Source organism: Nyctereutes procyonoides, unplaced genomic scaffold, assembly GCF_905146905.1.
Source record: "Nyctereutes procyonoides isolate TBG_1078 unplaced genomic scaffold, NYPRO_anot_genome, whole genome shotgun sequence".
Classification (NCBI taxonomy): Eukaryota; Metazoa; Chordata; class Mammalia; order Carnivora; family Canidae; genus Nyctereutes; species Nyctereutes procyonoides.
In genome coordinates this window covers 6,323,515-6,338,664 of record NW_026575133.1, presented here as the reverse complement: position 1 = coordinate 6,338,664, position 15,150 = coordinate 6,323,515, and the positions used below count along the sequence as shown (strand labels likewise).

At 58.8% G+C, this 15,150-nt stretch overlaps 1 protein-coding gene across 1 annotated transcript; it reads left to right on the top strand.

The window, feature by feature from the left end:
- The first annotated feature begins 9,155 nt into the window (after positions 1-9,155).
- LBX1 (ladybird homeobox 1) lies at positions 9,156-11,750 on the top strand. The gene is made up of 2 exons (XM_055300219.1): positions 9,156-9,480; positions 10,182-11,750. The coding sequence occupies exons 1-2, from the start codon at positions 9,156-9,158 to the stop codon at positions 10,700-10,702; spliced, it is 846 nt and encodes a 281-aa protein (XP_055156194.1). The 3' UTR covers positions 10,703-11,750.
- The last annotated feature ends 3,400 nt before the right edge of the window (positions 11,751-15,150 follow it).

Genomic DNA, 15,150 nt, shown 5'->3' with positions numbered 1-15,150 from the left:
AGAGTGCTTGGAGGAAAGACTCAGGGAGCGATGGCTTCCACCTTGGCCCTGCTACCACCACCTCCCCGGGCTGAGCTTTGGAGAAACACTGTCCTCCCTGTCCTGTCCCAGAGGCTGTTCCCATAACCTGCCAGAAGTCTCTCACTGGGTCTTATTTCCATACTTCTCTGGAAGCCGACAAACTCGTTTACCTGAAAACAAGAATTTCAAAGCTCACCCAGGGTGGAAAGAAGGGAACACTTGAAGATTCAGCCCAACCCCTCAAAGCTTCAGTCTTAGCCAGCCCTGGGAGGGCTCAATTCACCAATCTAAGGCAAACTGTGTGGCATAAAAAGACTGCCTCCAACTGGATATGGGTTGGAACCTCACCTTTGGCACTGACCAGCAGGAGGTGATCTTAATCTTAGTTTCCTCTCTGGTAAAACCAAGACCTGGTGAGGACGGGAGAGAAAGTTTCTAATGCCTGGCACCTATCAGCCATAAAAGAAAAATAAAAAGCAGCTACCAGCCGAAATATTCGTTAAAATAAACGGCCATTCCAGACCTACAATTCTCCCAAACTTCACTTCCTCCTCAGGCCCCAAAGAAGGCAACCCTCATTCTTAAACGAATTAAAAGGCTTAGTCTCCCATCTCTTTCCCTAAACCTCCTGATTTTTGCCCCATCAAAGCTCAGAGTGGTTAAGAGACTTACCCAAGATCACACAGCTGGCCTGGAGTGGAGTTGTCTGAGGTCATGGTGCCATCAGCCTTCTCACCTGCCTCTGCAAAGACACTCAGGTGGTCCTGCTGCAGAAGGCATTGGAAATTTGACCATTAACCCAACGTTTCAGCTGAGGACTGGAGAGGCAGAGTCAGCCCAAGCCTCCCCAGGGGCCAGTGAGAAAAATGCCTGGGGGCAGAGGGATGAGGAAGAGGAGGAAGCCTGGGCAGTAGACTGGTGGGAGTGTGGAGTGGGCCAGGGAGGAAATGGGTTGCCTTCCACCACCACCCCTGCGAATTCTGGTATGGCTGCCTGGAACACCAGTGAAGACCAGACTGAGGGCCTTGTTGGAGCTTCCCTGGGCTCCTGGCAGGCCGGCAGGGCCAATGTGAGGGTCTGGGCGGGAGGTTCAGCACCTAGGGGTATGGAACCTGCTGCACAGAGGATGGGGTCGAGCTAATGGAAGTGAAGGAGCATAGGAAAGAGCTGGAGGAATTAAGCCCCTGTAGATGTTTGATGGGATGTGATCCCTCGAGATCAGAAACCCAGGGACCGGTGGGAAGTGAAATAGCCAAGGGGAAGTGGTTTCACAGAAACGAAATAAGGCTGCAGGTACTTTGCAATTAGCCTCTCTCTCGGGCCAGACAGCCTGGGGCTTCCTCCCCTCCCTCCCACCCCACGTTTCCGGAGAGCTGGGGCCACGACCACGCGACCGCTGACCAACAGGAATTGGATCCAGGGGTCCTGAGAAAGGTGGCTCCGGAGAAAGGCGGGGTAACCTGGGGTTCACCGCGAATGGAGGATCCTGCAGCTTCCCGGGAGTTTCGCTCCCATAAAAAGGGACATCTCGGCCTGCTGAAGTAGCCTCAGGGCATCCGGGCTCAGAGAAGGGGCCCCAGCCAGCCTTCTTCACCTTGTTCAGAGCCAAGCCACCCGCATCTTCCGCGCGGTTGGGCACTGCAGCAGCTCGGCTCTCCGAAGGTTGCCCCCCCAATCCCCTATTCTGGTTCTGCCGCCTGAGTTCTCTCGACCAGGGTCCGGAGAGAAGTTTAGCTGAAGCAACGCTGCCCTGCAGGCAGCCCCCTGACCTTTGGGGAGCGGAGGAGATTGACCCCGAGTTGTCTGGGACTTCTGGGACCCCTGCCGAATCCGGGATTGGGGCCGGCAGGGGGTCTTCTACCTGGCTCCCCCGTCCCTCGCGTTAGTGACCCCCTCCCCTCAGCGGGAAGGCGAGGGGCTGAGCTGGCGGGCGGCATTGCAATGAGCTCCCCCCCCCCACACCCGCACTGGCTGCTGAATTATTCACGCGCAGTTTATTATGAGAAGCCTGACTCAGGCCTTTCCTGAGCCGATGAGCAGCCACCGCCCGTTCCTGGGCCTCCTTGCCTTTCCCGGCTTCTGTTTCTCCTAGCCCCCTTGCCCTCGCCCAGGCCCCACAGGGGCCTGCAGCCTGGTGAGCCACAGAGAATGACACGTCTGTGGAATGGGTAGCACTGACCAGCATTAGTGGCTTTGCTCAGACCCAAGAGTTCCTGGGCCAGCTAGGTTAGTGAGAGAGAGGGTCAACTGTTGGAGCTTCTGTAGAAAGCAAGGAGAACGGAGCCCCATGGTAGGTCCAGGAACGGCAAGGGCTGGGGATGCAGCCTAACTCTTCTAACCCCCTGCAGTGGGTAACAGCCATCCCAGGAGCCCACCAGCCACAGGCTGTGCACCTAACGGGGGTGCACAAGGGACCAAAGATTTCAACCCCATGCTAGCAACTTGCTGCTCTGCAGCAGAGGAAGGAAACAAAGGGGGACACTCTGGCTCCCCCACTGGGCGGCCACTCCTGGCTTCTGGCCTGTTACTCTTCCCTGGAAAATGGTCCTGGCTTCTGCACCTACTCAAAAAGCTCCTGGGTTTTTAAAACTCAATACAAATGCCACCTCCACTGGGACAGCAACAGACTTCCCCTCCCCTCCTCATCCTTTACTCTCTTCATAGTCCCCTGGGCTACTGGAATGGGGGTGTGTGTCTCCTGCTACTCCTCCCTGCCCATTACCCTCCTTCTTCTGTCTGTTCTTCCTCTCTGCTTCTGGGCCCAAAACATGATGGGGGCTCAATCCTGTAGAAAATGAGAGAGAGAGAGAGAGAGAGAGAGAGAGAGAGAGAGAGAGAGAGAACAAACTCCATTCCTGAATCAGGCCACACCACAGCTGGCCCCAGAGCCCAGGACCTCCCTCCACCCTCCACCCTCCATAGCCAAAAAGCATTAAAGAATGACTTCTCTGTGCCCCTCTGTGCATGTTAGAGGTATAAGCAGCAGGGGTGCCTCACACATCTGCACACAGCTGGCTAAACAATGCACGTACCCTTCCCTCACAGCTCTGGTCCTCTTTCTGGAGCCCAGGCTGAATGAAGTCTCTGCCTGGCTCTCTCTTTTGTCTCTTATTATTCATTCGTATAGTTTATTCACTAGACACATGCATAAAGAGCCTGTGGTATATGCCAGGCTGGCACAGGGCATGGAGAGAAGGTGCAGGCACCTTTCCTCCCATAGCCAAGTGGAGAGAGGGGTGGAAGGACAGACAGATAAACCAGCAAGTTCCTGACAATCTGATAGATTCCAGGGGCAGTTGTGCTCAGGAGCACGGAGGAACTGAACAGACCAGGGCAGTTTCCCCAAGACAGCTGAACACTAAAAACCAAGCAGAAGGTACAAGGAAGGGGACTGATACTCTTCTGACTCCAGCTGAGGGGAGCAAAGGCTTGGAGCCAAAAAAGAGGGATGTTCTGGAGACTGCAGAGTATGGTCTTGTGGGTCATGAGCACCTCCTGGGAACTGTCTCTTACTGTCTCTACTTGTCTTTTTCTTTTTTAAAAAATTATTTATGTATTCATGAGAGACACACAGAGGGAGGCAGAGACACAGGCAGAGGGAGAATCAGGTTCCCTGCAAGGAGCCTGTTGTGGGACTCAATCCCAGATTCCAGGATCCTGTCCTAAGCCGAATGTGGGTGCTCAACCACTGAGTCACCCAAGCATTCTTCTACCTGTCTGTTTTTTTTCCTGTCTTTATCACTAAGTGTTCTGTCCATGCCCTCCGCCCCCGCCCCCCACATTTCCAAAGCGCATCCCCCATGTAGGGCTGAAGTGCCTGGAAGGAGTTGGCCCATGTGGTGTAGCCATCCTTTCACCACCCTCTGGAGTTCACAAAAGAAGCGGTGGGGGAGGAACAGGAGGGGATGCTCCCCAAAGCAGTGCCCTAGCCATGGTCTCTGCCCCCGCCTCTCTTAGCCTGATGAGGTCCTGAGAGCCAGTGGCCACAGATAGCAGGACAGGTCCAGAAGCAGGCTTGGAGCTTGGCCTGAATTTTGGAGCACCTGGCTCCCTGCTCCCCAGACCTACAGGTAGGTAGCTTCTCTCCCCCGCTTCCCCTATTGGTCTGATCCTTTTCTGGATCTCCAACCCCTTTAGAGAGTCCAGTGTGTTATGTAATATCACCCCTGGAAAAGTGTGCCCACTTGGGCTCACATACATAATTTTACACACAATTTCTGGGACCTGTAGTGCCCTGGAAGCCCATTCAAAGAACCCTGCACGAGGCGGGGGTGGGGGGGTGGGGATGTCTCTGGGTAAAAATCCCCATCGTTCTGGGATTACAATTAGAGTCAGAAAAACCAGTCTTCAAATCCTAATTTCTTCAAAACAGGCTGTGTGACTTTGGATGGGTTACTTAACTTCTCTGGGACTCATTTTCCTTATATACAAACTTGGGGTAAAAGTAGCTACTACCTCACAGGGTTGTGAGTAATAAATGAAATGAACAAAACTCTTAGCCTGAAGCCAGGTACACAGTAAGGGCTTATGGTGTTTATTGTCATGGTTATTGTTGTTACTGCTGAAGGTGGCCCAGGGCAGAAAATAAAAACCAAGTGGGCAGTCCTGGTTCAGTCAGGAAGGCAGGAGGCCATCTATTGGAGTCTACTTCTACATCAGAAGAAACACTCTCTGAATTCCACAAGGAGTGTCAGAGTAGCAGGTCCCTGGGGAACTAAAATGATCCCAATTGGTGGTCAAGTTAACTCCTTTCAACCAGTGTCAGAACGTTTCTCTCTGAGGGGAGCTCTGGCTGGTGCTTACACAAATAATCTGGAAACAAATGGTGCTACCAAAACAATCTGGATTAAAGCTGACCGAACCTTTGGGAGTTTACTTGAATTATTCTCTTATGCTAAGGAATAACTCATTTTGTTTGAGTCTACCGGGTCCCCTTTTCCTGGCAATTCATGCAATGCTCTTTCCCTCTTCTTTGTCTGAAATAGTCACTGAACTAGGGGGAAAGCAGATTTTTTGCCAGACTAATCCCTTCTCCTTCCACTGAAGACAGAATAAGGCTGGACCCTGGCCATTTAGGTAGCAAGCAGGAATTTGGGAGTCAGGATACAGTATAAACTAGGCTCTGAAGACAGGCATTCCCTGTGCAGCAGACGCCAGGGATCAAATGCTTCCAGCTTCATGGGAGAGGACACTAGCTCAGCTGACTGGGGGTGGGAGACCCCACAGTGTCTTCCCAATTCAGCATTGGATCCCAGGAAGGTGGCTTGGGCAGGATAGAGCCTAGAAAGCAGTGGCAGAGTTCTTCCTCTCATCTCTCCCCACACCCCCCACAGCCCCTGAATTACTCCCCTAATTTTCACCATCTCCAGAACTCCTCTGAGAGAGGAAAGTCAAGGCCCAAGCCTTCCCCCTCCACAATACACCATCATTTATACTCCATTTGCTCAATAAAAACGCATTCAACCAGTACAGGGAGGGCACCAGGTACGCGCCTGGCTGCGCAGATCTGGGATGGATGGAATCCCCAGATCAAGGTCCCTGCCCTCAAGGATCTCCCTCTCTAGGTTGAGAGGGAGGGAGTCTGACTGCAAACCCATGATATAGCCCCCTGCTGTGCTGGAGGAGTCGGGGAAGCCAGGAGATTTGGGTTTCTGAGAGTTCAGAAGATCTTAGCCCACACACTGGGTGTGGAGTAGGGGAAAACCTCAGGGTTGGGGAAAGGTCGGTGGGACAGTCGATCTGTTTTTTGAACATAACCTGGATAAGACGATAGAAATAGGGGACCCTAAGCAACAAAATGGGTGTGTGGCACCATATGCCCCCTGAACCCCCAGCTGCGCCTGCTGGAGCTGTTTTGCTGAGAGTCCAACCAATTAGGCTAAAAACAAAGCCTTCTGATTGAGCCGCAGGAAAAAGAGGTTTGGCCACAGTGGGTTTAAGAGGTAATATAGCAGATGACTGTGGAATGTCCTGTCCACTTTGACATGATGTGGCCAAAGACTAAAGATCCCTGGAAACAGGGCCCCATTGAAGGAATCCTGTGCTCCTGCCCCAGAGCTCCCCAAATTCACATTCCTCACCTTCCTGGCAGCTTCACAGTAACACTGAACTCCACTGTTCCTGAGAGACGGGAAAGGGACAACAGCAAGGTTGTCCTTAAGATCCTGTCCTGCAGACCAATAGCAGGTGCAGCCAGGAAGAATGGCCGGGGGTTATGAGATGGAGCTTCTTCCAGGATAGGGCCTCAAATGTTCCTCTTCCCTGATCTGGAGAGGCCTCCTCTCTAGCATGGAGGATGTGGCTTGCCTGGGGCTCTGGGTCAGGGCTTTTGGAGTTATAGCAGGAAAGGGCTAGAGGCCAGAGGCAGAGGCAGGACCCTGACAGCAGAAAGTGAGAGAAGGCGGACCCCTTAGGGTCCCCAAGCTTCCAAGCCATCAGAGTCCATCAGGCTCCCAGGCACCTTCTCTCCCAGGTCCCTGTCCACCTCTTTCACCTCTGACTCCACTGTTGCAGGGCCCAGCGTCACCTCATGGCTCCAGAGAAGCGCTGATGCACTAGAGATAAGCCTGCTTTAAGGACAGTTCTGTGGCTCTGGGGGAACTGAGAATCCCATTCTCACCATTCCTGCCTCTGAGCACCTGTCCTCCCCGCAAAAACAGGAAAAAGACGGGAACAAGGGTAAATAACGCTTCCCAATACTCCCAAACAGGATGAGGGCAGGCACTGGGGTCCCAATACAGGAATCTTTTCTCCCTACACTGTCCCTTTTACTCTGGGGAGCTGCAAGCATGTTTCAAACAAACAACTAAACAGGAGATAAAGAAACGGATCTCTGCTGTGCAGAGGCCCCTATGCTGGAGGCATCCAGGGAGAGAACCTGTCCCCTGCCCTGCAGCCCAGCTCGGCTCCCTCCCTCTCTGGGACAGTACTAAGGGGGTCCAGGAAGCCCAAAAGGTCCTATTCTCCCCATCCTAACCTCTAGGCTGGGCCACAGTGCTCGGCAGGGGCCTCTCTGGGCCCTTCTCTTGACTAAGCAGGGCTGCCAAACCACACTGCTTGCCCAGGAGTTTACAAACAAAGCCAGGAAAAGGGCTGAGGCTGTATGTGGGGAGAGAAACAGCTCCCTTGGCTCCAGCCCCTTCTTGCTCCCCTCCTTTCTTCAGGCACAGACAGGGAAGAATAGGGTGGTGGGGCCAAGGGTCCCATACAAACCAGGGGAGGGAAGCAAGAGTAAAAAGAGCCTGGGGTACAGCCCCTTTGGGTGTCTCTGGGGAATGAAAGATACAAGTAGGATTCAAATACACCTAAATGCCCACAGGTTACATATGTTTACACAAATATACACATTGCGAACTCCACACAAATGTACATATTCAAAAACGTAAACACATTCAAATACCGATGCGCACAAATGCTCGCCTGATGTACACAGAGTCGGCCCCGGAGGGTTCCCAGCCCCCAGTCTGACTCGAACCCGGCTTCCCTGCGGGTTCCTGGGAGCGCAGCCCCAGCCCTGGCCCGGCCCCCTTCGGGCCCCCGCCCCGCATCCGGAACAGCTGGAGTCGGGCGGTGTACTGGAGCCCGGCGCTGGGCTGGGCGGGGCCGGCAGCGGGGCCCCGGCCGGGGCCTGGGCAGAGCTCAGCGGGGAGGCCCCGAGCCGGCCCCGTTAGCCCAGGCAACCGGCCGGGCTGCCCGGTCGGGCGCCGGTCACCAGGAGGGCCGTGGCCCCAGTGGGCCGGGAGAGCCGTGGCCCGAGGAATGTGCAAGACTGCGGGAAGAGGTAAGGTTGTAGCTTCGGGCTCAGGCCGAGGGGAAAGGTGCCTGGAGCCACCAATAACTAACCCCCTCAGCCTACCCGCTGGGGAAGACTAAGCCCTCTGACCCCCTCCCCCAACCCCTGGGGTCCTCCACCCCTGTCCCGTGTCGCTTCACCCAGGGCTGCAGTACCCGCACGGACCTCCGCGGGCCAGCCTGGAAGCTGCGGATTCCCTTTCCCCAGGCGTTCGGACTGAGGCCGGGGGTGACCGAAAAGAGGGTCGAGGGGGTAGGGAGGCTGGGTCCTTTGATAGCTGGGCAAAGTCCGCACTGGGCGGCGGCGGGGCCCACCCAGGCTCCCGGTCTTACCTGGCCCGCGCGGCGGCCGAGTCCCTCTCCGGCTGGGCTCACACCGCCCTTCTCGGGCGCCAAATCCCGGGTCGGAGAGCCTGAGACCTCCGGGCCAGCGCTACCATCGCAGCCAGGCGGGCGGGAGGCGGGTGCGCCCGGAGCGAGGCTCGCAGTTTGGGGTGGGGGCGGCGGCTTTTGAGTGGCCCGAGGTTCGGGTGCAATAAAGGCGCCGCTAATGTAATTTACAAACAGCTCGGGCCGAGCGCGGCGCAGCGCCCGGACTGACAGGCGCATTAGGCAGGCTAATTCCAGCCGGCTCCTCCTACCCCCGGCCCGCTAATTAATGAGCTTCCCAACTTAGAGCCGCCTGCATTGGACAGACAGAGAGTGAAAGAGAGGGCGAGGGAGAGGAAGAGAAGGAGAGAGACGGGGGGGGAGCAGAGAAGAGAGAAGAGAGAGAGAGAGGGAGGGAGAGAGAACAGGAAGAGAGAGAACAGAGAGAAAGAAGAGAGAGGAGAAAGGGAGAAAGGAGAGAGAAATAGAGAAGTGCCGCTGCAGATAATTGATTACTCCTCGATCAAGGCTAACTTGTTAGCAATAGTCAATTGCCCCATCTCTCCGCCTCCCCTCGCAGTACGGGATCGGCGCCCTCGCCTCGGCTTTTCCAACTGCCGCCGCCAGGACCCGGGGCCAGGAGCCGCCGCGGAGCCACCTGACACCTTTAAATAGCACCGGGGCTGGCGAAACTGGAGCCCCGCGCGGCGCGCCCCGGCTCGGGCCCCGGATTGCTGGAAGCCCCGGCGGCGGCGGCGGCGCCCGCGTCAGCACCCTCCTCCCGGGGCCCCGTGCGGCTCTGCTCGCCTCTGCCGCTGCGCTAATCGGCCCCGCGCCCGGCCCCGCGCCCGGCCGGCGCGGCCTCCTTCCCGCCCGCCGCTGCCACCCACCCGCGCCGCCCGGCGCCCGAGCTGCCCGCGGGCTGGGTCCCCGCGTCCCGAGCCGCCCCGGCCGGGCCCCCAAACGAGGCCGAGATGACTTCCAAGGAGGATGGCAAGGCGGCGCCGGGGGAAGAGCGGCGGCGCAGCCCGCTGGATCACCTGCCGCCACCCGCCAACTCCAACAAACCGCTGACTCCGTTCAGCATCGAGGACATCCTCAACAAGCCGTCTGTGCGGAGAAGTTACTCGCTGTGCGGGGCGGCGCACCTGCTGGCGGCCGCGGACAAACACGCGCCGGGCGGCTTGCCCCTGGCGGGCCGCGCGCTGCTCTCGCAGACCTCGCCGCTGTGCGCGCTGGAGGAGCTCGCCAGCAAGACCTTTAAGGGGCTGGAGGTCAGCGTCCTGCAGGCAGCCGAAGGTAGGCGCCGCTGCTGGGTTCCCGTGCTCCCAGTACCCCACGACCCGCTCCCCGTGCCCTACTCTTTGTGCCCTGTGCCTCTGCCCACCTCCTCCCGCGCCTGCCGTCAGGGCCCTCCAGCCCAAGCTGCTGCCGCTGGGAGTGGAAATGAGTGGGACAGGACCCAAACCCTATTTCCTAGGGACCTCTGGATAGGCCAGAGTTCAGTGACCCAGGAGGGGTGGCGGTAACCCAAGATCTCTCCGCAGTTTGCCTGCTCTGCTTGGCTCCCTCCTGTTCCCAGTGGCCTGGGCGCTCCTTGCCCTGTTCCTGGGTTGGGGAACGGAGATCCTTTCAGATTGGATCTTTTGGATAAGGATAGAGTCGAGGTAATTGGGAAGAGGTATAGAACCAACATTCACCCGGCAGTCAGGGCGTCCCTGTCTGGCTTCGTTGTGCTCTAGCGACCTTGGGTCTTTCAAATCAACACTTGGGTGGGGAGCAGAGACTAAAACAATTTTTCCTAGAGACTTCCGGTAGACAAGAGTTGGGGGTTAGAAGGTTTGCCTTAGGCGAGGCTTGCCCTAGTCCGCCAGGCCGAATCAAGTCTGAAAAGGTAACTGCAGCAGACCTCAGGCCAGAGGGGCCTGGGTGGGGTAAGCGAGAGCCGGGGTGTGGTCTCCTCTCCCCTGGCGCAAGCCTATACTATGGTTTCCTCGCAGGCCGCGACGGGATGACCATCTTTGGGCAGCGGCAGACCCCTAAGAAGCGGCGAAAGTCGCGAACAGCCTTCACCAACCACCAGATCTACGAGTTGGAGAAGCGCTTCCTCTACCAGAAGTACCTGTCCCCCGCCGATCGCGACCAAATCGCGCAGCAGCTGGGCCTCACCAACGCTCAGGTCATCACCTGGTTCCAGAATCGGCGCGCCAAGCTCAAGCGGGACCTGGAGGAGATGAAGGCCGATGTGGAGTCCGCCAAGAAACTGGGCCCCAGCGGGCAGATGGACATCGTGGCACTGGCCGAACTCGAGCAGAACTCGGAGGCCGCGGGCGGCGGGGGCGGTGGCTGCGGCAGGGCCAAGTCGAGGCCTGGCTCTCCCGCGCTCCCTCCAGGCGCCCAGCAGGCCCCGGGCGCCGGGCCCCTGCAGCTCTCTCCCGCCTCCCCGCTCACGGACCAGCCGGCTAGCAGCCAGGACTGCTCAGAGGACGAGGAAGATGAGGAGATCGACGTGGACGATTGAGCCGCGCCCGGGATCTTCCGCCGCGCCGGGCCCCTAGCGCCGGTATGCCCGCCGCCTCCCGGACCGCCGAGGGGAGCTGGGACCTCCTCTGCAACTCCCGCCTTCTCTCCTGTCCCTGGCCCGGACTCAGCTCCCGGCAGCCGCCTCCTCCCTCTCGAAGCAATAAACCCGGGCTGGCCGGCCGGGCCGGCCGCTACGAGCGGCCTTGGCCGCCCCGGGAGCCCTCGCCGTGCAATTCTGTATGGCTTCTGTATAAATATTTAAACTTATATAGCGGGTTCTTCCCACCTCAGCCTGACTTCTTTCTTTCTTTCTTTTATTTTTTTAAAATCTCGGAGATTTCCACGTTTTCAAAGCTCTCAGGCTGCCGGGTTTGCTGAGGGTGAGGCAGTATCGAGGGGTAACCAACACTTAACCCCGTGGTCTGGAGGAGGGGGCCCGCCCCAACTGTTTTGATTTTTCTCTGCATGTGGCGAATGCACTGGCCCTCTTCCTCCTCGCCTCCCTAGGCCTATTGCAGTTGACTTATTTCCTTCTAACCTTTTTCCCCTTGTGGGAAGGGACTGAGGGGGACAGCCGGGGTCCTGACTTGCAAGTTTCAAATCGATCTTTTCTCTCCCCCATCCCCGTCCCCAAAAGTCTGTTTTCGATGCCATTTCTGCCTCCTGATGCCCACTAATGCTATTTTTAAGATTCCTCCTCCCTCTCTCCGTTTCCTTGGATTGACTGCTGGGGTCCGGGTCTTAGGGACAAAGCAGGGGGAAATCCAGCCAATCAGCCAACTAAAATGGAACCCAAAGCCCTAGAATTATTTTTTACTCTTTTTAGAATTTTTTTGCATGTGACAGAGACTGAGAGGAGGCCACCCGAAGCCCTCACCCCACCTCCTCCGCAGCTCTGGGTCTGATTGCAGTCTCCAACGTCCTGCTCCTAGCTCTACTTGGCCAGACAAGGGCGACTCGATGAGGTTGGGTCCCGCGTGCCCCTTCCCTGCTCCTGCCCTCTCTGCCCCGGACTGTACCCAAGGCCTCTTTCTCCGATAAATAAAGTCTTTGCCATTTTACTAGAACCCGCGGTGACCGTGTCTGAATGAGTGGGCCCTATTCGGGGAAGCTGCGGCCGACTCCCTGTCTCACCGCTGCTCGCTGCCGGCTGCCCAGGCCTTGGAGAATATGGAGGAGTTTCAGGGCAGGCTCGAGAATAAGGGGTGAGGGGAAAGCAGGAGGTGAAGGCGCCTCTCACCCAGAAACGCGCGGCAGCTACCAAATTGGAGGTGGGGGCGAGAGAAGCGGGCTTCGTCAGGTCCGGGTAAAAAGTGAGGCGTGTATTGCTGGGAGAAAGAGTGTGTACATTAGGGGCTCCACGACTGGAAAATTAATTTCAAGAAGGGTAAAGGTTGGGTGGGTGGGGGGACTTGCCCCGCGGCTGGCATCCCACCTGCACCCCAGGGCATTTCTTCCCCACTCTGCGGGGCTCGGGCTAAGCGTCAGGTGGACGCAGGTATCTCTCGGTCCGCAGCAGGGTGCAGCCCGAGGGCTCCCAAGTTTTGGTTCTGCCGGAGGGCCTTGCCTTTGGGGACAGGAGGAAAAACGAGGCACCAAGGGCAAGCTGAATTGCGCACACAAGCACGGGGAGGTGTGAGCCCGAAGCATTTGAGAGTTGGGGTGAATTTCTGGTAACATTCACAGATTCTATCCCCCCCAACTCGGCTTTGGGCAGAGACATCAATCTCCCCAGGACTCTCTGGAGTCCCTGAGCCCTGAGGGCGGCCAGGGCAGGGACGCAGGCAGCTTTTACTTTTCCGGACAGAGCGGGTTTCTCTCTGGGCTTTTGTTTTCGTTGGGCTGGCGAGTGGCCGCTGTCACCAAAGGAGGGTCCCGCCTCCGGGCCGCTCGGCTCTCTTTCTCCGCAAAATTGATGTGAGAAATGCGCATCTGGTCTCGGGCAGGCGATGGGGCCCCGGGGCCTGAGTCGGGAGCGTGCGTGTCCAGGAGGAAACTAAGAGACAGAGAAACAGAACAAGCACAGAAAGACACTCCAAAAGCAGAGCCAGAAAGCGAGAGCCACAGGGCGCGCGGGGGGCGGGGGGTGGAGAAAGAGGAAAAGCTTCACAAGGAGAGACGGAGACAGAGAGACAGAAACGGAGAAGAAGGGAATGGAAAGGGAGTGGGAAAGGGGGAGAAGAGAGAGGAGAGAACGTAAGGAGGAGAGCGGGGCAGCCAGGCGGGCGTGCGGCCGGATCCTCCCGGGCGACATAAATCGCCCTCTCTCAGGATGGATGGGTCTGTAATTCGGAGCGCGGACCATGAAGGCCGGGACGAATGGACCCGGGCGGCCGCTGACAGGCGACAATAGCCGGGCCCAGCCCCCCGCGGCTCCGGGTGCGGGCGCGGCCGCGGCCCTCCGCAGCCCAGAGCGCGCCGGCGCTGGCGACCATATGGTTTTTGAATTTTCTTCACAATTTGTAGACAATTTGATGGATTAGGTCCCCGCGCGCGCCTCCCCGGCACAAAGGCGGCGCGGGGACCGCGGCGCGGCGGTCACTCGGGCATCTGCGCCCGCCGTGCGCACCCCCGCCCCCGCCCGGCCCCCGCCCGGCCCCCGCCCCTCGCCGGGAGCCCGGGGCCGCCCGCCCAACACGCCCATGAATCCCAATGAAGCGGCCCTGGCACCTCCGGCCGCTCGCTGCTTCGCTGCCCCGGGCCGGGCCCTGCTGGGTCCCTCCGGGCTGGGGGCGGCGGCCCCGGGGCTGAGCCCACCCGAGCTGCGGCGCCCGCGGGGCGCGCAGCTAAGCAGGCGCATCGGGGCTGAGGAGAAACGGGGCCATTTATCCGCCCGTCTAGTTAAAGCGGGTTATTTGTTTGCTTCTCCGGCCTCCCCTCCCCTCCCCTCCCCTCCCCCTTCCCTCCTCCCCCTCCTTCCCCTTCTGCCTTTTATTCTTTTGTCTCTAAATGGATTTAATGAGCCTGAAAAACATGACAATTGAATATAACCAAGAAATAAAAAATAACGAGGGAGGAAGGAAAGAGGAAAAGAAAGAAGGAAAGACGGAAGGGGAAGGATTCATAAAATAAAGAGAAAAATCCACTCCATTCAGCAAATGTTTATTGTGCGTCTTTTCTGCTCCGGGCCGCGCCGGGGGCTGGGGAAATGGAAACAAATCAGATGCAGTTCCTGCCCTCAAGTAGCTCCCAGTCTAGCGGACGACCACCGTTGCACCCTCCTGGCGCTATCAGGAGGCCAGGGCTCTGCGGCAGGGAAATGCCATTCACAGAACCGGGAGAGCTGGCTCTGGGCTTGGGGTCGTAGGGGCTTCCCGGAGGAGGTGGCATTGGACCCAGGCCTTGAAAGATGAGAAGGAATTCGTTGTTTCTGTAGGTCAGAAAGAAGGGCGGGCGAAGGAAGGGCCAGACGGTCGTCGGTGGGAAGCGGAGAGAGGTGTAAGCCAGAGCCCTAGGCTGGGCGAACCGAGGAGGCCTGGGGGGAGCGCGCCGCGCATTGGGTCCCGCATAGTTTGGGGAGCGCATTCGAGCACATACAGCCCCCCCCCCCATCAGCCTCCTCGGCTCTGCTGGATGTGAAGCCTCTGCCAGGCTGCCAGTGGGCTTCCGGAGCCGGGCTGCCAGCGTGCGTGGCCTTTTGGGCCAGTCTCGGTCCGACGCAGCGCCGCGGCGTGGGGTAGTTACCCGGCGCCCTGGCGCAGGGAGAAGGCGGCGGTGGGCAGGGGCTGAGCGGTCGTCTGCAGGCGGGAGCGAGGGTCAGGGAGTCAGGGAGGCCTGGGCTCAGACCCACTCTCTCTTCCGCTCTCCTGGCTCTGACTGGAGCGCTGGGGGGCGGGGAGGGGGCTTGGCCGCGCTCCGGGAGCTACCTTGGGGACCTGGGATGTGAGACGGCCTCGAATCTTAGCGCGGCCCTGGGCCTCTTAGCGGCCGCCGGCTCGGCCGGCCTCGGGGACGCCCGCTGAGTCCTGTGCACCGCCTGCGTACGCTCCGAGGGCGCGGGCCGCACGCGTTCCGTGGCACTCCCCGCGCGTGAGTGTACGAATGAGTGTGTCGTGGATGGCGTGAGGGGCTGCGGGCCCTGCGCCCATTCACGGAGCGAGGCTCCTTAAGGCTTGGGACCCTCTGGGCCACCCGCCCTGTGGCCAGAGTTCCTTCACCCCCGGGGCTGTGGCAGGCAGGTTCCCCGAGGACGGTGGCCTCTGTGCAGACCCACTTTCGGTTCCCAGCCGCGCAGGGGAAGCGGCCTGGCTTGGCCTCTTCCTTCCCTGTTTGGTCCGGGGCCTGGGCCCGGCTTGCCAAGCTCCGGAACGCGGGCGGTCTCTGCTCTCCGGGCCTGGGACCCTGCCGCGCGCTGCCGGGCCGGGCCCCACCGCGCGAGCCAGCTGCCTCGGCTTTCCCCGCTCCTCCTTCCCGGGCCGGCCCGGCGGGTGGCGCCGGGTGAGGCCG